General features: G+C 37.6%; 3 protein-coding genes across 4 annotated transcripts; 1 reads left to right on the plus strand and 2 right to left on the minus strand.

Annotated features, from left to right (window-relative positions):
• The first annotated feature begins 5 nt into the window (after nucleotides 1–5).
• On the plus strand, nucleotides 6–11,434 carry rccd1 (RCC1 domain containing 1). Of its 2 annotated transcripts, none has more exons than XM_076270604.1 (8): nucleotides 6–730; nucleotides 942–1,151; nucleotides 4,212–4,377; nucleotides 8,986–9,107; nucleotides 9,492–9,584; nucleotides 9,987–10,133; nucleotides 10,213–10,242; nucleotides 10,471–11,434. In XM_076270604.1, the coding sequence occupies exons 1-8, from the start codon at nucleotides 496–498 to the stop codon at nucleotides 10,638–10,640; spliced, it is 1,173 nt and encodes a 390-aa protein (XP_076126719.1). In that variant the 5' UTR covers nucleotides 6–495; the 3' UTR covers nucleotides 10,641–11,434. The 2 variants fall into 2 exon arrangements, with proteins under 2 accessions (XP_076126719.1, XP_076126728.1); XM_076270613.1 differs by lacking the exon at nucleotides 6–730 and adding an exon at nucleotides 745–807.
• On the minus strand, nucleotides 5,488–8,127 carry LOC143106371 (uncharacterized). Its single transcript, XM_076270648.1, has one exon. It carries the CDS (start codon nucleotides 6,459–6,461, stop codon nucleotides 5,829–5,831), a length of 633 nt encoding a protein of 210 aa, XP_076126763.1. The 5' UTR covers nucleotides 6,462–8,127; the 3' UTR covers nucleotides 5,488–5,828.
• cib1 (calcium and integrin binding 1 (calmyrin)) lies at nucleotides 10,826–21,518 on the minus strand. Its single transcript, XM_076270641.1, has 7 exons — nucleotides 21,332–21,518; nucleotides 12,684–12,718; nucleotides 11,926–12,019; nucleotides 11,671–11,824; nucleotides 11,315–11,433; nucleotides 11,048–11,136; nucleotides 10,826–10,962 (listed from the first exon to the last, which is right to left on the minus strand). The coding sequence occupies exons 1-7, from the start codon at nucleotides 21,380–21,382 to the stop codon at nucleotides 10,941–10,943; spliced, it is 564 nt and encodes a 187-aa protein (XP_076126756.1). The 5' UTR covers nucleotides 21,383–21,518; the 3' UTR covers nucleotides 10,826–10,940.
• Nucleotides 21,519–21,607: the final 89 nt, after the last annotated feature.

Raw genomic sequence — 21,607 nt, forward strand, 5'->3', positions numbered from 1 at the left:
TATCTTTTTTTTTTATATCATCTGCACTGTTGAATTATGGTATGCTGTGACTTTTTATATGAACACTAAATGTGTGTACCGTACACCAATGCCTTCTCTATGTATAAATTAATATTTTTACATGGACTACCGCGCAATAAAAAATATGTATTATTTGAGTGCTGGAAACCACTCATTTCTATCAAAAGTAAAATCCCATCAGTGCACGCTAAAGTACTACAACAGCAGTTTGACAACTCCGATTTTAGTTTCTGCGCATGCGCATAACTCAAACTTGCAATGGCGCCCCCCACAAGTAGTTGAGCCAAAGATTGTTAAGGCGGAGAGTCTTTGAGGATGATCAAGACACGTCTTTGAAAGTGTTTTCTTTGGCTGGACATTAACATTTATCATAAGAGGCTTGCACCTAACGATACCTACCCGACAATGATAACGTTAGCAGGTTAACGTTAACCCTGGCTGCCTGCGCTAGCATGTAGCAGCTACCACGATCAAATGAGTTGGTTTGGCTTTGGTTTTAACGGCTTTGGGCAAATTGTGCCATTCGGTAAAGCGGGTTGTGGGACACCTGGCGAGAAGCAAGTTAAAATAGCTGTTCCTGCCGTTGTAAAACACTCAAATGACAGTCCAGTCAGACTTGTATCAGAGACCAAACATGAGAAGGAACCTGAGGCTTGGAACATGCAGGTTATTGCGTGCTGGAGTCGCACGGCTTCCTTTTCTGGGAAAGGTAAGTTTGGCTTATTGAGTTGACAGTTGCAATGCGACAAATGACTCCTCTGATAAAGAGTAAACAGTGGCCATATGGTGAGTTACACGCAGATTATGACACATTGGAAAAACCTTTAATAAGTTTTTTTTTTTTTAGTGCCACATTTTCGTGTATTGTCTTGGGGAAACATTACCTAACAGGGTTGACCTCAGTCTTGTTCTTTTTTCAGGTGAAGGACAGGTGCATCTGACAGGATTCACTGATGGTTCATCAGACAGCCGAAAAAGCATCAGCGGGAGCGGTGGGTGTGTGGATGCCTGGATCACTGAGAGATACCTGACTCTTCGCTTCACAGACAGAGTCGAGTGTTGGACTTGTGATGGAGCAGACATGGAGCTTGTTTTGAAGTCAGAACAGGATTCATCAGACAGAAAGACAGGTGATGCAACCTAGTTCTTTCAGAATAATTAAAATGGAAGCCAATCAATACACTCACCTTCAAAATGAAAACATGTTTGAAATGTCTCTTTGGCAACATTCTCCCGCAATACTCTCCAGCAGACTTAGTCTTTGTAGTTAAAACTGGCACATTCACAGCTAGCTTACTTCACCACCACCTCTGCTGAGCTAAGAAACCTTGGTATCATGGTTGACTCAACCCTCTCCTTTGACTCACATCAAAAACATCACCAAAACCGTTTTCTTTCACCTGAAGCTCATCCCTCTCTAACCCCATCTCCCGCTGAGAGTCACTCATGCTTTCATCGCCTCCAGGTTAGATTACTGCAATGCCCTACTCACTAGGCTTGGGTATCGAATATCGAGTATTGGTTGGAACCGGGACTATCTTTGCGATTTTCCCGGAATCGTTCAAAAGTTTAAATTTCGATTCCTACTTTCGATTCCCAGTCTGCCGACAGGAAGAAGAAACGTCTGAACACCAACGAAGAAGCGCATAGTTAATAGAATTAAAATTCATGGAGAAGGTCAGACTATTTCATTCAGAAAGCATTCCCGAGGATCCTTAAAAAGTCTTAAATAGGCTACAACTGAATTTTCGAAAGAGAGGTATTAAATGTGCGAATGGGACCGCCAGCGAGTGCAAGAGAGCGAGTGATGTCTCCATCCAGTTTCGTGTATTTAAAACGCAATTGTATACGTGATAGGCTATTAGGCTACGGGAGGAAGTGTAGTGGTTACAGAGTGAAGATGTTTTTCACGGGTTTGGTTAAAGGTGTGAAAACGGTAATAATACAGTAGGCCTATGTACAAAATAATATGCCTGGCGTTTTCGTGGTGTAGCTGAGGCCTGAGAGATAGACAGGGTAGCCTACGTGGAATGAGGGAGCCTACGGTAGAATGAGCGGGAGAAAGAGTTGGTAAGCCAGTTAGCGATAGGTTGGCCATATGTTCGAATTTAGGCCGGACATATGGGTTTTAAAAGCCCTGTCCGGCGTCCGGCGCAGCCTCAAGCCGGACGTTTATTTGTTCTCCTTTTTGGAGTTGCGCTTGGCATCTAAAGTCTTTGCTCGGACGCAGCATCGTTTCACAAACTATGGACGCGAAGACTGCTGGTGAAATTATGTGCAGTGCTTCGCAATCAGGAGGAAATACTGTATACCGGTATGTTAAGTTGATCTGTTTGCATCTTTCCAGCGTGTGTTGCTGGCCTAGCCTAGGGAAGAAAATATCTGTCTAAGTTATAATAGCCTACCTGTAATATCTGCCAGCAGCTTGCTTGCCAGCGTTTCCCAGTAGGCTAGGCCTACTTAGCAAAAGTTGTGAAATATAACCGCATATGTTTTGAATGTCGGCGACTGCTACATACAAATACGTGCGTTCATAATGTGCGTGCTTGAGATGAAACCAGCAGTTTTCAGCAGGATCATGCGAAGAGGACCTGTCTCTTAATTAATTTAAAACAAGTCAATGGTTTTACAATGTTTCAGTCAAGCTTTGGTTGGTTTAGATACAACTGGTATGCAAAATGTAAAGTAGTGGATTAACTTTAATTTGCTGTGCTGCATATGGACAATAGATGCACATAGTAAATTATATAAAGTAGGCTTATTAAAATATGTAAATAGCTTAGTTAACTTTGAAAAAAATATTTAAGGGAATCCAGTCCAGTGCACATGTCTTTGGCAAGTAGCCCTAGGCTACTACAGACACAGGTGAAGAACAGCCTCAGCAGTAAGCAAAACCAAATATGTACAGTACAGCCAGCTTCAAAAGCAAGCAGTCCAGACCCTAAAATTGGGCATTTATAGCTGTGAAGGTAATTCACACACAATTATTTTCTTTCGCCAAAATATTTTTGGTAACTTCTGTAGACATCCAAAATGGGGTGGGGGTTAAAATTAGTAGGAAAAAAAAACTATTGCATTAAACAGTCTTATATATCTTTTTGCCGTGGTATAGTCTTAATTTTCATTTAGATGTCTTGAAAAGGTCTTAAAAGTCTTTAAATTTGCACTTGGAAAATGTGCAGATACCCTGAGAAAGACCGTTGGTTAGCTAGCTCATTTAAAATATCCTAAACTTTTTTTGACCCTGCCTTTAAAAAAAATCGGAATCGAGAATCGTTAGGAACCGGAATCGAAATAAGAAATCGGAATTGGAATCGGAATCGTTCAAATTGAAACGATACCCAACCCTACTACTCACTGGCATCTCATCCAAAAGATTAAACAGCCCACAATATATTCAAAACTCTGCTGCTAGGGTGCTCAGCCATAGGCCATGGGATCACATCACCTCCATCAATTACACTGGCTCCCAGTTCAATACCGCATCCAATCCAAAATTATTCTCCTTGTACACAAATCTCTCCACAATCTGGCCCCTCCCTACCCATCAAATCTCCTAACCCCATACACACCGCCTTGTACTCTACGCTCCACAGATGCCCCTCTCCTATCCATCCCCCCCTCTAGGCTTCGCTCTATGGGTGACGGGGCCTTCATTCAGTGTGGCAGGCCCTAAACTCTGGAATGCCCTGCCATTAGCACTGTGCAATTGTACAACATTTCCCACCTTAAAAACCATGCTTAGAACACATCTGTTCAGAATAGCTTTCCCCTCCGCCTCCTTATCCCATTCCACAGCCTCAAAACTGTTTTTTTATCCTGTTTCTTTATTTTGTCGTCTTTTCATTTTATTTCTCACAATGTCTTCTTTCCACTGTGCCCTGTATTCTTGTTCTCTGGTGTGCATTATCATCTGTCTGTGCCTAGTGTGTCTTGAACTTTTAATTGTACAGTGTCCTCTGTGTTTGTAATTTCTGTCTGTTTGTAATGTATAACATCCATAACCTTTTAATTGTACAGTGTACTTGGGTGACTTGAAAGGCGCTTACAAATAAAATGTATTATTATTATTATTATTGTAGTTATTATTATTATAAGTAGTAGTAGTAGTCCTTTACCCAAGAGCGCTGTCTGTAACATTATAAGTACACACAAACAGACTGTCCATCACAAGTTTGCTCAATCTACAGGTCATTCCGCCCTGCTCCCGCTTGTTCCAGAGGGGTACATTGCCTCGGAACCCCCTCTTTTCCGTCCGTTGTCTCCTCAGCTCCGTGCTGAGAGGCTGGCTCTGGGCACAGCCCATGCCCTCCTCCTGTGCGCTGGTGGCACCATATACACCTGGGGTAGTGGAAGGTGAGACTGCATGCCTGTATATAAAGTCTCTTACTCATCTCTACATTATGTGCTAGGGTGATTTAAAGGAGAATTCTGGCCAGCATGAACATGCCCCCAGAGTGTAGCACTGTAGCTGCCTGGCTGCTCTAGCTGTTGGCTGCAGTAACTCAACACCACCTAGCTTTTTTTCCCCTTTTTTTTTCGTACTGGCAGTACTCAGTGACCTTGAGAAAAAGAGATCTATGTGAAAAATGGAATTCTCCTTTAAAGGAATTATCCGGAGTAAAATGCACTTTAGATCGATTTACGGATGATTGGGGGTACATACGTTGAGTTGACATCAAAATCATGTCATTCGGATGTGTTTTGAGAAAGTTCGATTGTACCGTTTTCAGTCACACAACTCGTAGCATGGAAGTGAGCAGGGCATTTCAATTTCGCCGCTACAAAACGCTATTTTTATACCTCTTCTACAGTTCCAAACAGTTCAAAATTTCGTCGCAGTTTAAAAAAAAAAAAAACATAGTCCAGTATTTCTTTCAAAATTGAAATGAAGTTGTATGGACTGGACTATGTTTTTTTTTTTTTTTTTTTTTTTTAAACGGCGACGAAATTGTGAATTTCCAGAGCGTGTTACAACACACTCAGCAATAAGACTCCTACAGCAAAGATGGCAACATTTCCGGAAAGGTACTGGCTTGATGAAATTCATTCTGGACTCTCTATTCGACCACATAAAGACCTCGGGATACTTCGGTTTGGCTTTAGGGACCCTCTACTCACTACCACGTAAGTGTTATGATGTTTGGAACTGTAGAAGAGGTATAAAAATAGCGTTTTGTAGCGGCGAAATTGAAATGCCCTGCTCACTTCCAGGCTACGAGTTGTGTGACTGAAAACGGTACAATCGAACTTTCTCAAAACACATCCGAATGACATGATTTTGATGTCAACTCAACGTATGTACCCCCAATCATCTGTAAATCGATCTAAAGTGCATTTTACTCCGGATAATTCCTTTAAGTGTCAGCTATCTAACCTATTGGGGTAAAAGGAGAGAGAGGAGTCCCCAGTCACCCCATTAACCTGGGTTTCTGGGGCATTAACCCAGAAAATAATAAACATATCTCTCAGTGATCCAAATTATATTTGTAAAACATAAATACTTTAAAATCCATAGAAATAATGGCAACAAGATGTCTCTAAACAAGGGGATAAGCAGGAATAAAGTAACAGAAATAAAATAAAAACAAAAAATAAAAACAACAACAATGATGACATATACAGCCAAGCATATGAAGAAAATAAAGCAAACCACAAAATCAGTTGCAAGATCAGTAACCTCAGGCTGTTATAGAAATAAGCATGATGTTTTAAAAACAGAGGGATCAAGACCAGGCTTTCACAACAGACTAAAAAAACTATTTCTAATCATGAAGCAATCCAGAGGATTTATTATTTATGCATATTTAAAGAATTGTGCATGGACAACATGTATTTTCCTCTTGTGTTGGAAAGTTGTCATCCATAGGAATAGAGACATATTCTCTTTGTCTCTGTCTTGACTTTGCCTTTGCCTTCACCTTTCCTGTTTCATGGACCACTTTCAAGAAAGCCTCACAGCGGGAAATATTGTGAATTTCATATAGAAGGCTCTCGCTGAGCTGATAAGTGTTGTCATGACTAAAGTTTCTCAGATCTTTATGTTGTGTCACATAGACTTTACAAATTTTTCCATTTAAATTCAAACCAATAATAAGGCGGTCAGTGTTACTTCCATCTATGTGGTGCGTGAACTTCTTTGTTACATAGTAAGGTAGTTGGTTTGCTCCTGTTGACCCTAAGTTACCCACTTCATAGTATGGGCTGTTCTGAGCGGGTAGAAGTCGACCATCCTGATTATCAATTATGTTTCTGAAGTGATGGAAGCCAAAGTACCCATCCTTTGGATTGTATATCATGTCAATCTGGTTGTTGTTGTCAAACCAAATGTATTCTTTAGCAAACCAGAACAACAGCTCTAAACCATGTCTGGGACTTGGCTGACCAAATCTTGAACGACTCAGGTCCTCAATGTCTTCCAGGAGTTTAATTGTCGGCATGGCCCCCTGTAGCTGGGAAAAATATGTAATTTGTGTTGAATCTCAGAAGAAGACATATAATTCACCTTGATAATTTTTTACTTTTCAAATCATATTATTTTATGTACTGTAACTAAACAGTTTTAAATTACTGCATTGCATAACCACAAAATAGTAGCTCTCAACATGCCATAATCAGAAACATTGTCCTTATATTCTCTTGGAAGTCTCCCGCAAACTGACAGGATAATAGCTTACCCAATTATTATTAGAGTGCATGAAAATGCACTCTACTGTTATCCGATTTATTCTTATTATTCCGCTGATGCTTTTTGTGCGTTTAATACAGCTTCAACTGTTTAGCGTAGAAACTTCATTCAAACTGCGTTGCGTAGGTCTTACTTAGGTGACTTCAGCTATGTATTTTTCAACTTTAACTTTTATACTTTTTAAACTATTAAAACATTAGATTATGACATCACAATAGAGCAATTAGAATCCTATGCCAGGTGTTCAGGCCACCTGCAGCATCTGTCTCTGGCTTTAAGCATACAATATGGATGTATTAAGACTACAGATCCTGTTCAACTGCTTCCTGTGCCCACAACTGTTTCAAAATAAAAGTCCCTTTAAACTATCCAACTTTTTAACTGTTCAACTGTTGTAACTGTCAGTCAACTATGACTCCCATCAACTGTATCCTCTGCCTTCAACTATTTCAAAATAAAAGTCCTCACTAGCTAGTTAGCATAGTTAGCACAATTAACATTTTAGCATAACTACTAAAAATCATTAGCTAAGTTAGCTGAGTCACATGGTTAGCATAGTTAACATTGTTAACATAGTTAGCATGTTAGCATTTTTAGCAAAACTGCTACAAATGATTAGCTAAGTTAGCTAAGTAACATGGTTAACATTGTTAGCATGTTAGCAAAACTGCTAAAAACAATTAGCTAAGTCACATAGTTAGCATAGTTAATATTTTTTTCAAAACTGCTAGAAAACATGAGCTAAGATAGCTAAATAACTTGGTTAACATTATTAGCTTTGTTAGCATAGTTAGCATAACTGCTAGCAAACATTAGAGCCATTCCAACTGTCAGTTATCGTCAACTATCTACTTATATAGAGCCTTTAAACTATTTGTCTATCAACACGCATTAAACTATCAGTCTATCAACAACTTTTAAACTTTCAACATTCATTAAAATATGTGTATCAACATCCATTAAACTATCTGTCTATTTACAACTTTTAAACTACAAAACTATCTACATTTAACTTTTAAACTTTCAACATTCATTAATTAAACTATGTGTATCAACATCCATTAAACTATCTGTCTATTAAACTATTTGTATATTAACAACTGTGAAACTATCTACATCCAACTATCTGTCTATTAAAACTATCTGTCTATTAACAACTGTTAAACTATCTACATTCAACTTTTAAACTGTCTACTTCTAAACTATCAACTTTTATTAAGCTATGCTATGTCTGTCCTAGCTTCATTTTCATGCACTCGTAATTCCCTGGAATTACATTCTCTAGTTATGATTGGAAGGTCTTCTATCTGTTTCATGTTAAATTCAACTGTCTGAATTTTGTTCAGATGCCACTTTAAACTACCTTACAACACTTCCTGGTCACTCATTAAATTATTTGTTCATTCAATGGAAAAACAAAACACATACCTTCAGCTGTTTACCGAGTTAGTCTAACTGACAATCTCTGAATAGGCTACCTATCTTTGAAGCTTTCGTTTGTCAAGAAACTGAAACCTACATGAGAAAGTGAAACTTAACTCCATGTACTGTAGTAGGCTACTAGGGGCTAGCACATAGACCTTGAGCAGAAAAAGGAAGATATTTCATACCAATATACCAAAATGTTTAAGCCTATAGGCTACCCATTTTGTGACGTTTCCTCAATAGGCTGTGACGTAATGACAAATGAGGAATTAGACTAATAGTGGACAAATAACATGGTAACCTGATTAATCAGTATGCTTGTTCACAACACAAGGACCGTGAAGATTAGCTTACAAAAGTTACAGAATAGGACCTTTAGTATTTCTGATGTATTTATAAGTTGCTTTGGACAAAAGCTTCTGCTAAATACAATAACCATAACTCTGCTCTATGACTTGAAGATACCAAAGAGCGAGGCTCAGTAGCATGTAAGTCAAGGAACAGTCCTCGCACGCAGAATGGTAGGGACTGCTTTAACGAAACTCACTGGCTGCATTCACCAAACCTACATACATTTCAAGAGGGGTCTAAAGGCATATCTGTTCAACATGCACTTAGTTTATTAAGCGTTTCTTATGCGTTATGATTTGTATATTATAGTATTTATTTATTTTCATTAGGCTATTGATTTAATTGACATTGTTTTATTATTGGTATTCTCCTTAATGTAGTCTTACTAACTTTTTTAGTGGTTTACTGTTAAATTTAACTTTGTATTGTTGTTATTTGTATGTTGCTTTGGACAAAAGCGTCTGCTAAATACCATAACCATAATCATATGCTTCATGCAGCCATGGTCAGCTAGGCCACGGCACTCTGGTTGCAGAGGAAGAGCCGCGGGTGGTGGAGGCACTGTGGGGTCTCCCAGTGTGTGTGGTGGCAGCAGGAGGATGGCACTCTGCATGCATCAGCGGTGAGCGAACCCGCACGGATATATTATGCATCTCTTGTCAGCAACCATACGTAAAATGTGCAGAAAAAAAGTAAAATGTTTTTTTATATATATATATATTTGAAATCAAATATCGAATGAAATTATACTTCTTCTTTCTGAAGAGTGGCTCTGTCCTAGTCATTTTGTTTGTTTCCAAAAGTCAGGACTGTGCTCGAAAACTGAATTGTGATTTGAAAACTGCATTTTACTGTGAATACACACACTGTATGTGTGGGGAATTTAGTTAAGTTGGGCAAAAAGTCCAATGGATCATACTCAAGGAGTGCGCCTTTAAATGAGATCTGAAGTGGAGTATATTTTCTGACCAAACGGATCTATGTGTTCTGCGTGCGCTGGTGCCAGAGGGCGGAGATTTGTACATGTGGGGCTGGAACGAGAGTGGTCAGCTAGGTCTCCCGTCACGCCGCTGCAGGGAAGAGGCTGAACAAAACAAAGGTTAGTCCTACACTGATAAGACGCCCTCTGTGCCAATCACCGTAAGGAAATAAACACTGATGTAATGCAGCATGATGTCGTTTGTTCTAACAACTTCCTTCAATCATGCTGTACTACAGCTACAGCCAAATACCACAACTTTCTTGCTTCTTTTTATATAGGCCCATAGAAAATAAATAGTTATAAGAATTGGCAATGACCAAGTTATGTGATGTGTATCTGATACAATGACCAATTCCAACTGCTAAAAAATAGGTACAAATACATAGGTACAAATGTATAACATGTACCAGCATCTATTTTTGTTTTACATAATCTTTGGAACACCTGAAGAATCTGTGTGTGTGAATATTATTAATAATTATTAATGTATTTAATGGAGAAGACTGTTGTTTCCATCAGAAACTGTGCAGTCCGAAAGTGAACAGGAGGAGACGGTGGAGGACGTGTTCATCTCCATCCAAGCCTTTCCTGCCCTGCTGGACATTCCACATGTGTCAGAAGTCAGCAGTGTTAGCTGTGGGTCCCGCCACACAGCTGCAGTCAGTTGTAAGGTCACAGTAAATATCTTACATATAGTTATGTTAAGAGCACTTGTATTTGTATTAAGTCTTCTGTTTTTTTGTAGGTCAAGGGGATCTGTATACCTGGGGATGGGGTAAGTTGAGAAGCTGTATGATATGGCTGAATAATTACTGTTGTTGGGAGTACATGTGGTGCATGTTACAGATATGATTTACACCATTCTCTGGTGTGTCTACATTGTAAGATTACAGTCTTGCATATTAAATGTGCAGATGCTTTCTTTCTGTACAATAAATATGTATTTACTATATTCGAAATTACAGTATGTCATTAACATGATTTCATATTCTTTCATATTTAGGTGACTATGGACAGTTGGGGCATGAGAATCTATGCAGCTCAGATCAACCTTCCCTTGTGGACTTTTTCCCAAGACATGGACTGCATGTGGAAGATGTGAAATGCGGGCCATGGAACACATTTGTGTCTGCAACTCAAGCAAACCCTGCAGGATCACATGCAGATGACTAAGCAGCTACATGTAAAGAGGTGGATTGACAATCACTACATGAAATCAATGAACATGGTTGTAAATATTTTTAGTACATTTTATTTACAGTGTAGAATGTTGTTTTATTGCACAAAGATTTAACAAAGATTACACATACAAATTTAAAAATGCCCCTGTACAGACCCGTGATAGAAAACATCAAACAGAAAATTTGTTCAAAGGCAGCATCATGTTTATAACTGTTTGAAAGGATAAAATGCTGGTGTTCTCTGTGAAAATTGTGGACCCATTCCAAATCCTTACAACCAAATCCATATAATTTACAACACAATCTTGAAAGAACTGTAAAAAAAGAAACAATAATACATTTCAGAATATATAAAAGTTGACAATAAATACAGGTAATCTATAACCTGTGCCATCCTACCTGACAAAGTCCGGAGACCTTGAGATGACATGCTGGAATTCAGAGAGGTTCACCGTGCCATCTTTATCAATGTCCGACTCTTCCAGAATCTACAAAAGCACAATGAAACCCAGTCAAGAGTACAGGTTACACAGAGAAAACTCTCAAACTCTGTTTTACAGCTTTGAGACTGTAGAGGGGCCAGAGACTATTGTCATTTTGTACTTTATGTACTTAAACAGGGACTGCACAAAAAAACATTAAATGATGCAGACTACAGATAATTACATTGGTTATTAGCTGTCTCATCTCCTCTTGGGTGAGCCGTGTATCATCGGTGTCACCCGTCAGACAGTTCACCAGTTTTTCCAAGTCCCCTCCATCTAGTGTCCCATCGTCATCAAAATCTGTACCCAGAAAATGTTTAATGAGATTTTATTTATACACTATTAAGGTGTAAGTAACTTGCAAAGTGAGATAGATGCAGGGCTTAAAGTTCTAAGGCACTGTGCTTGATTTTAGACATGGGCCAGGCCGTTCAATATTTGAAAATTGATAATTATATACATTATGACTTCAAAGGTTTCTGATAACTTAGACACAGAAATGTTCCTTGCTCTAAGCCCAATGAGATATGTACTCACCAAAAATACGGAAGGCGTAGTGGGATTTGATTTCCAAGGTTGCCGAGTCACTGAAAGCACTCAAGAGATCCAGGAAGTCCTCAAAGGTGAGACTTCCATCTTTTACCTCAGATGTGGAGAAGACATGACAAATCCTTTTCCGGAAAGGATTTGACTGTAGAACAAATAAACCATGTAGATAGATAGTCAACAGTTATGGAGATAATAAATTTAGCTTATAAGGAAGAGGTCTTAATATCCTGCCATAAATGTCACCTTGAGTTCTGGCAATGCGAGTATTTTATCCATGGGCACCCTGGTGGGGGGATTTCGCTCATCTTTTGTGAGTTCGTTGAATCTTTTGTGAGCACTATAGGAACATACAATGAATATCAATTCGCTTAACATTGTGACTTGAGTAAGCAGCAATGTTGATTTATTTTAGGTGGACTATTATGCTTATATGATATGATAAGTATTCTAACACTTAACTTTTCCTTAACCTCATGTTGCTTAAGTAGGGCAAAGTACTATCTTACCAGGAAGTCAGCTCTATTTTACTACTGGACTCATTTTACCACAGGCTTGCTGTGCCTATTACTATGCACACACCGGTAGCTGATTTGTAAGGCTGGAAATACTATGCCCTGAAGAAGGTCTGCATGCCGCTATGCGTGGGCATTTTTAACTTGTTTTAACATGTAGGGCATGCCATTTTGTAATAAAGACACCTTAATTCTTCTTAAGTCATCAAAAAGTTCTTTCTCTATTTTCTAGCTGGAAATATTATGTCGGACTACTACATATGTGTGGTTTATCTTCCAAATAATGGGGCAAAATACGATTGAACTTGTACTTACAGTAACATTTCTTGTTTTGATAGAAAAGTAATTAAGACATCTTAATTAAGGAGTGCCTTGGTCATCAGAAAGTTCTTTCTCTATTTTCTAGCTGGACATATTATGTCGGACTACTACATATGTGTGGTTTATCTTCCAAATAATGGGGCAAAATACGATTGAACTTGTACTTACAGTAAAATTTCTTGTTTTGATAGAAAAGTAAGCTCCTGTGAAAAATAAAAAGAATACAGACATTTGCATCAATCGAGCCATGAATCAATTGAGCTACGCATTTCCCAGGTCAAGTTCCTGTTATCAGTCCACGTCAAGTAATTTCAATAACAACTTGTTGCACTGACACTGACAGTTAAAAACAAATACATGGCAGGTGCTGGAGTTACCTTTACCTTTACAATCGTCTATCTATCCTGACATTAAACTTTGACTGAAAACTTTAACATTATCCGTATAGACTATATAATAATGCTTACGGTCTATGCAGGCTAATGGCACCGAGGTGAAGTTAGTTTGATATTTGATATTCGGATATTCGACAGATATTAAAAAAAAAAAATATGCGGCCGGTTTCACCCCGTGTTTGCAGACAATGTACAAACAGATGACCTGTCTACTTGCTCCCAGCCGACCATAGGGACCGTCTAAAAAGTACATTCTGAATTACCTTCATAGTCTTTTTTGTCAATAGCTTTGACATCATGTGACCTAGTGACTCCAAACCAATGCAGAATTGTTATCCTATATGGGACTCATCAGACACACCTCTTTTTATAGTCACTGTATGCACACTGTATTTTTTTTATGAATATTTTAAAGAAAATACATTATTTCATATAAGAAACAGTCTCCTTTTTTTCAATACCTCCCAGGTCATGTGACCTAGTGACTCCAAACCAATGCAGAATAATTATCCTATATAGGACTCATCAGACACACCTCTTTTTATAGTCACTGTATGCACACTGTATTTTATATGAATATTTTAAAGAAAATACATTATTTCATATAAGAAACAGTCTCCTTTTTTTCAATACCTCCCAGGTCATGTGACCTAGTGACTCCAAACCAATGCAGAATTGTTATCCTATATGGGACTCATCGGGCACACCTCTTTTTATGATCACTGTATGCACACTGTTTTTTACATTAATATTTTAAAGAAAATACATTATTTCATATAAGAAACAGTCTCCTTTTTTTCAATACCTCCCAAGCCATGTGACCTAGTGGCTCCAAACCAATGCAGAATAGTTATCCTATATGGGACTCATCAGACACACCTCTTTTTATAGTCACTGTATGCACACTGTATTTTATATGAATATTTTGTAAAAAAATACATTATTTTTTATATGAATGGTCCTCTTTTTTCAATACCTCCCAAGTCATGTGACCTAGTGACTCCAAACCAATGCAGAATAGTTATCCTATATGGGACTCATCAGACACACCTCTTTTTATAGTCATTGTATGCACACTGTATTCTATATGAATATTTTGTAAAAAAAAACACATTATTTCCTATATGAATGGTCCTCTTTTTTCAATACCTCCCAAGTCATGTGACCTAGTGGCTCCAAACCAATGCAGAATAGTTATCCTATATGGGACTCATCAGACACACCTCTTTTTATGGTCACTGTATGCACACTGTATTTTATATGAATATTTTGTAAAAAAATACATTATTTCCTATATGAATGGTCCTCTTTTTTCAATACCTCCCAAGTCATGTGACCTAGTGACTCCAAACCAATGCAGAATAGTTATCCTATATAGGACTCATCGGGCACACCTCTTTTTATAGTCACTGTATGCACACTGTATTTTATATGAATATTTTAAAGAAAATACATTATTTCATATAAGAAACAGTCTCCTTTTTTTCCAATACCTCCCAGGTCATGTGACCTAGTGACTCCAAACCAATGCAGAATAATTATCCTATATAGGACTCATCAGACACACCTCTTTTTATGGTCACTGTATGCACACTGTATTTTATATGAATATTTTGTAAAAAAATACATTATTTCCTATATGAATGGTCCTCTTTTTTCAATACCTCCCAAGTCATGTGACCTAGTGACTCCAAACCAATGCAGAATAGTTATCCTATATGGAACTCATCGGGCACACCTCTTTTTATGGTCACTGTATGCCCACTAGGCTTGGGTATCGAATATCGAGTATTGGTTGGAACCGGGACTATCTTTGCGATTTTCCCGGAATCGTTCAAAAGTTTAAATTTCGATTCCTAGTTTCGATTCCCAGTCTGCCAGCAAGAAGAAGAAACGGCTGAACACCAACGAAGAAGCGCATAGTTCATAGAATTAAAATTCATGGAGAAGGTCAGACTATTTCATTCAGAAAGCAGGGTTCCCGCGGATCCTTAAAAAGTCTTAAATAAAACTGAATTTTCAAAAGAGAGGTATTAAATGTGCGTATGGGACCACCAGCGAGTGCAAGAGAGCGAGTGATGTCTCAATCTAGTTTCGTGTATTTAAAACGCAATTGTATAAGTGACTAGGCTATTAGGCTACGGAAGGAAGTGTAGTGGTTGCAGAGTGAAGATGTTTTTCACGGGTGTGGTTAAAGGAGTGAAAACAGTAATAATACAGTAGGCCTATATGTACAAAATAATATGCCTGACGTTTTCGTGGTGTAGCTGAGGCCAGAGAGATATACAGGTAGCCTATGTGGAATGAGGAAGCCTACGGTAGAATGAGCAAGAGAAAGAAAAAGCGATAGGTTGGCCATACGTTCGAATTTAGGCCGGACATATGGATTTTAAAAGCCCTGTCCGGCGTCCGGCGCAGCCTCAAGCCGGACGCTCATTTGTTCTCCTTTTTGGAGTTGCGCTTGGCATCTAAAATCGTTGCTCGGACGCAGCATCGTTTCACAGACTATGGACGCGAAGACTGCTGGTCAAATTATGTGCAGTGCTTCGCAATCAGGAGGAGGCCTAGCCTAGTAATATCTGCCAGCAGCTTGCTTGCCAGCGTTTCCCTTTAGGCTAGGCCTACTTCGCAAAAGTTGTGAACTAAAACCGCAGATATTTTTGGAATGTCGGCGACTGGCTACATAAAAAAAAAACGTGTGTTCATAATACGTGCGTGCTTGAGATGAAACCAGCGGTTTTCAGCAGGATCATGCGAGGAGGACCTGTCTCTTAATTAATTTAAAACAAGTCAATGGTTTTACAATGTAGTCAAGCTTTGGTTGGTTTAGATACAACATGTAAAATGTAAAGTAGTGGATTAACTTTAATTTGCTGTGCTGCATATTGGACAATAGATGCACATAGTGTAAATTATATAAAGTAGGCTTATTAAAATATGTAAATAGCTTTGTCTAACTTTGAAAAAAATATTGAAGGGAATCCAGTCCAGTGCACATGTCTTTGGCAAGTAGCCTAGGCTACTACAGACACAGGTGAAGAACAGTCAGCCTCAGCAGTAAGCAACCAAATATGTACAGCCAGCTTCAAAAGCAAGCAGCCCAGACCCTAAAATTGGGCATTTATAGCTTTGAAGGTAATTCACACACAATTATTTTGCTTTCGACAAAATATATTTGGTAACTTCTGTAGACATCCAAAATTGGGTGGGGGTTAAAATTATTAGGGAAAAAAACTATTGCATAAACAGTCATATATATCTTTTTGCCATGGTATAGTCTTAAGTTTGATTTAGATGTCGTGAAAAGGTCTTAAAAGTCTTTAAATTTGCACTTGGAAAATGTGCAGATACCCTGAGAAAGACCGTTGGTTAGCTAGCTCATTTAAAATATCTTTTTATTTTAAACTTTTTTTGACCCAGCCTCTTAAAAAAATTGGAATCGAGAATCGCTAGGAACCGGAATCGAAATAAGAAATCGGAATTGGAATCGGAATCGTTCAAATTCAAACGATACCCAACCCTAATGCCCACTGTATTTTATATGAATATTTTGTAAAAAAAAATACATTATTTCCTATATGAATGGTCCTCTTTTTTCAATACCTCCCAAGTCATGTGACCTAGTGACTCCAAACCAATGCAACATAGTTATCCTATATGGGACTCATCGGGCACACCTCTTTTTATGGTCACTGTATGCACACTGTATTTTATATTAATATTTTAAAGAAAATACATTATTTCATATAAGAAACAGTCTCCTTTTTTTCAATACCTCCCAAGCCATGTGACCTAGTGGCTCCAAACCAATGCAGAATAGTTACCCTATATGGGACTAATCAGACACACCTCTTCCTATAACCATTGAAAGCACACTATTTTATATTAATATTTTAAAGAAAATACATCGTTTCCTATAAGGAATGGTCTCCTTTTTCAATACCCCCCCCCCCCCCCCGCAAGGGAAGTGATGTAGACTATGGAAACTGTGTTTTCTCAATACCTTCCATATAACAGTAGAAGCCAAATCATTTTTCATATTGAGGTGTGTCTGATAAGTACCCCATAGCAGAACAGTTCTGTATTGATCTGTGTTGTCTAGGACCCCTTATATGGCAGCTATTGAGCAAAAAGCTGTTTTCCATAGGAAATAAATATGATTCTTTAAAAAAATTAAATATAATAGTTTATGCAAAATATTATTTCACATTGACATGTGTCTGATTATTATCACATAGCAGAACAGTTCTATGTTGATCTGTGATGTCTAGCGAGAAAAAAGCTTGCAAGGTATTGAAAAATGGAGACCATTCATGATGGCAAATAATGTATTTTCTTAAAAATATTCATATAAAATATAGTGTGCATACAGTGACTATAAGAAGAGGTGTGTCGTATTAGTCCCACATAGGATAACTATTCTGCATTGGTTTGGAGTCCCTAGGTCACATGGCTTGGGAGGTATTGAAAAAAAGGAGTCTGTTTCTTATATAAAATAATGTATTTTATTGAAAAAAATTCATATAAAATACAGTGTGCATACAGTGACTATAAAAAGAGGTGTGCCCGATGAGTCCCATATAGGATAACTATTCTGCATTGGTTTGGAGTCACTAGGTCACATGACTTGGGAGGTATTGAAAAAAGAGGACCATTCATATAGGAAATAATGTATTTTTTTTACAAAATATTCATATAAAATACAGTGTGCATACAGTGACCATAAAAAGAGGTGTGCCCGATGAGTCCCATATAGGATAACTATTTTGCATTGGTTTGGAGTCACTAGGTCACATGACTTGGGAGGTATTGAAAAAAGAGGACCATTCACATAGGAAATAATGTGGTTTTTTTTACAAAATATTCATATAGAATACAGTGTGCATACAATGACCATAAAAAGAGGTGTGTCTGATGAGTCCCATTTAGGATAACTATTCTGCATTGGTTTGGAGTCACTAGGTCACATGACTTGGGAGGTATTGAAAAAAAAGAGACTGTTTCTTATATGAAATAATGTATTTTCTTTAAAATATTCATATAAAATACAGTGTGCATACAGTGACTATAAAAAGAGGTGTGCCCGATGAGTCCTATATAGGATAACTATTCTGCATTGGTTTGGAGTCACTAGGTCACATGACTTGGGAGGTATTGAAAAAAGAGGACCATTCATATAGGAAATAATGTATTTTTTTACAAAATATTCATATAAAATACAGTGTGCATACAGTGACCATAAAAAAGAGGTGTGTCTGATGAGTCCCATATAGGATAACTATTCTGCATTGGTTTGGAGTCACTAGATCACATGGCTTGGGAGGTATTGAAAAAAGGAGACTGTTTCTTATATGAAATAATGTATTTTCTTTAAAATATTAATGTAAAATACAGTGTGCATACAGTGACCATAAAAAGAGGTGTGCCCGATGAGTCCCATATAGGATAACTATTCTGCATTGGTTTGGAGTCACTAGGTCGCATGGCTTGGGAGGTATTGAAAAAAAGGAGACTGTTTCTTATGGTAAATAATGTATTTTCTTTAAAATATTCATATAAAATACAGTGTGCATACAGTGACTATAAAAAGAGGTGTGCCCGATGAGTCCTATATAGGATAACTATTCTGCATTGGTTTGGAGTCCCTAGGTCACATTACCTGGGAGGTATTGAAAAAAAGGAGACTGTTTCTGATATGAAATAATGTATTTTCTTTAAAATATTAATATAAAATACAGTGTGCATACAGTGACCATAAAAAGAGGTGTGCCCGATGAGTCCTATATAGGATAACTATTCTGCATTGGTTTGGAGTCACTAGGTCACATGACTTGGGAGGTATTGAAAAAAGAGGACCATTCATATAGGAAATAATGTATTTTTTTACAAAATATTCATATAAAATACAGTGTGCATACAGTGACCATAAAAAGAGGTGTGTCTGATGAGTCCCATATAGGATAACTATTCTGCATTGGTTTGGAGTCACTAGATCACATGGCTTGGGAGGTATTGAAAAAAAGGAGACTGTTTCTTATATGAAATAATGTATTTTCTTTAAAATATTAATGTAAAATACAGTGTGCATACAGTGACCATAAAAAGAGGTGTGCCCGATGAGTCCCATATAGGATAACTATTCTGCATTGGTTTGGAGTCACTAGGTCGCATGGCTTGGGAGGTATTGAAAAAAAGGAGACTGTTTCTTATGGTAAATAATGTATTTTCTTTAAAATATTCATATAAAATACAGTGTGCATACAGTGACTATAAAAAGAGGTGTGCCCGATGAGTCCTATATAGGATAACTATTCTGCATTGGTTTGGAGTCACTAGGTCACATGACTTGGGAGGTATTGAAAAAAGAGGACCATTCATATAGGAAATAATGTATTTTTTTACAAAATATTCATATAAAATACAGTGTGCATACAGTGACCATAAAAAGAGGTGTGTCTTATGAGTCCCATATAGGATAACTATTCTGCATTGGTTTGGAGTCACTAGATCACATGGCTTGGGAGGTATTGAAAAAAAGGAGACTGTTTGTTATATGAAATAATGTATTTTCTTTAAAATATTAATGTAGAATACAGTGTGCATACAGTGACCATAAAAAGAGGTGTGCCCGATGAGTCCCATATAGGATAACTATTCTGCATTGGTTTGGAGTCACTAGGTCGCATGGCTTGGGAGGTATTGAAAAAAAGGAGACTGTTTCTTATGGTAAATAATGTATTTTCTTTAAAATATTAATATAAAATACAGTGTGCATACAGTGACTATAAAAAGAGGTGTGCCCGGTGAGTCCTATATAGGATAACTATTCTGCATTGGTTTGGAGTCACTAGTTCACATGACTTGGGAGGTATTGAAAAAAAGAGGACCATTCATATAGGATATAATGTATTTTTTTTACAAAATATTCATATAAAATACAGTGTGCATACAGTGACTATAAAAAGAGGTGTGCCCGATGAGTCCTATATAGGATAACTATTCTGCATTGGTTTGGAGTCACTAGTTCACATGACTTGGGAGGTATTGAAAAAAGAGGACCATTCATATAGGAAATAATGTATTTTTTTACAAAATATTCATATAAAATACAGTGTGCATACAGTGACCATAAAAAGAGGTGTGTCTTATGAGTCCCATATAGGATAACTATTCTGCATTGGTTTGGAGTCACTAGATCACATGGCTTGGGAGGTATTGAAAAAAAGGAGACTGTTTCTTATATGAAATAATGTATTTTCTTTAAAATATTAATGTAAAATACAGTGTGCATACAGTGACCATAAAAAGAGGTGTGCCCGATGAGTCCCATATAGGATAACTATTCTGCATTGGTTTGGAGTCACTAGGTCGCATGGCTTGGGAGGTATTGAAAAAAAGGAGACTGTTTCTTATGGTAAATAATGTATTTTCTTTAAAATATTAATATAAAATACAGTGTGCATACAGTGACTATAAAAAGAGGTGTGCCCGGTGAGTCCTATATAGGATAACTATTCTGCATTGGTTTGGAGTCACTAGTTCACATGACTTGGGAGGTATTGAAAAAAGAGGACCATTCATATAGGATATAATGTATTTTTTTTACAAAATATTCATATAAAATACAGTGTGCATACAGTGACTATAAAAAGAGGTGTGCCCGATGAGTCCTATATAGGATAACTATTCTGCATTGGTTTGGAGTCACTAGTTCACATGACTTGGGAGGTATTGAAAAAAGAGGACCATTCATATAGGATATAATGTATTTTTTTTACAAAATATTCATATAAAATACAGTGTGCATACAGTGACTATAAAAAGAGGTGTGTCTGATGAGTCCCATATAGGATAAATATTCTGCATTGGTTTGGAGTCACTAGGTCACATGATGTCAAAGCTATTGACAAAAAAGACTATGAAGGTAATTCAGAAGGTACTTTTTAGACGGTCCCTAAGGTCGGCTGGGAGCAAGTAGACAGGTCATCTGTTTGTACATTGTCTGCAAACACGGGGTGAAACCGGCCGCATACATTTTTTTTTTGAAAATCTGTCGAATATCCGAATATCAAATATCAAACTAACTTCACCTCGGTGCTAATGGCGAGGTAACGCACAAAGCTAGCTAGGAAACAACTTTAGCCATCCTCCCTTTTTCCACAGACATTGTAAAAACAAATGTTGGTACACATCTGTTTTTTTCTTTTTCAGCTACTGGACAAATACCCCTTTGACCACCTCACAATTTAGTTGTGGAAAGTTAACTTATCTGGCTAGGCTATGCTGCTTCGGCTCAGCAGTTTAGCTTCTAACTTCACTGAAGGCTGGCTGAACTTTTAGGAACAAGCGTAACGCCAGATAACCAAGTTGTCCATAAAAAAACTGAGTGCGTTTTCTCATTTGAAGTATAGTTGGGCTCACCTGGTATTCTGCGAGCTGTTCCTTCGGCAACTGACTTGCTGATCCTCCCATATCTAAAAATAAGTTAAGTTCAGCTGATCTTTCTTTTAGATACAAGTTCGGTTTGTTTGGGTTACACGCAGAACTAAGTTGTCACTTCCCCTTCCTGTAACTGCGTAATGGTACCTATGGAAACTACATTTGCATATGATCCAAAGTTCTCTGGTCCAATAACCTTTGGAGCGAAAAAATACCTTCCTTTTTTCCCGGAACGGATCAGGTGCAAAATGCCAAATA

This window comes from Alosa pseudoharengus, unplaced genomic scaffold, assembly GCF_046254945.1.
Source record: "Alosa pseudoharengus isolate Yale_2024_CS ecotype anadromous, Long Island Sound unplaced genomic scaffold, YU_APseudo_1.1 YU_APseudo_1.1_scf_10, whole genome shotgun sequence".
Lineage (NCBI taxonomy): Eukaryota > Metazoa > Chordata > Actinopteri > Clupeiformes > Clupeidae > Alosa > Alosa pseudoharengus.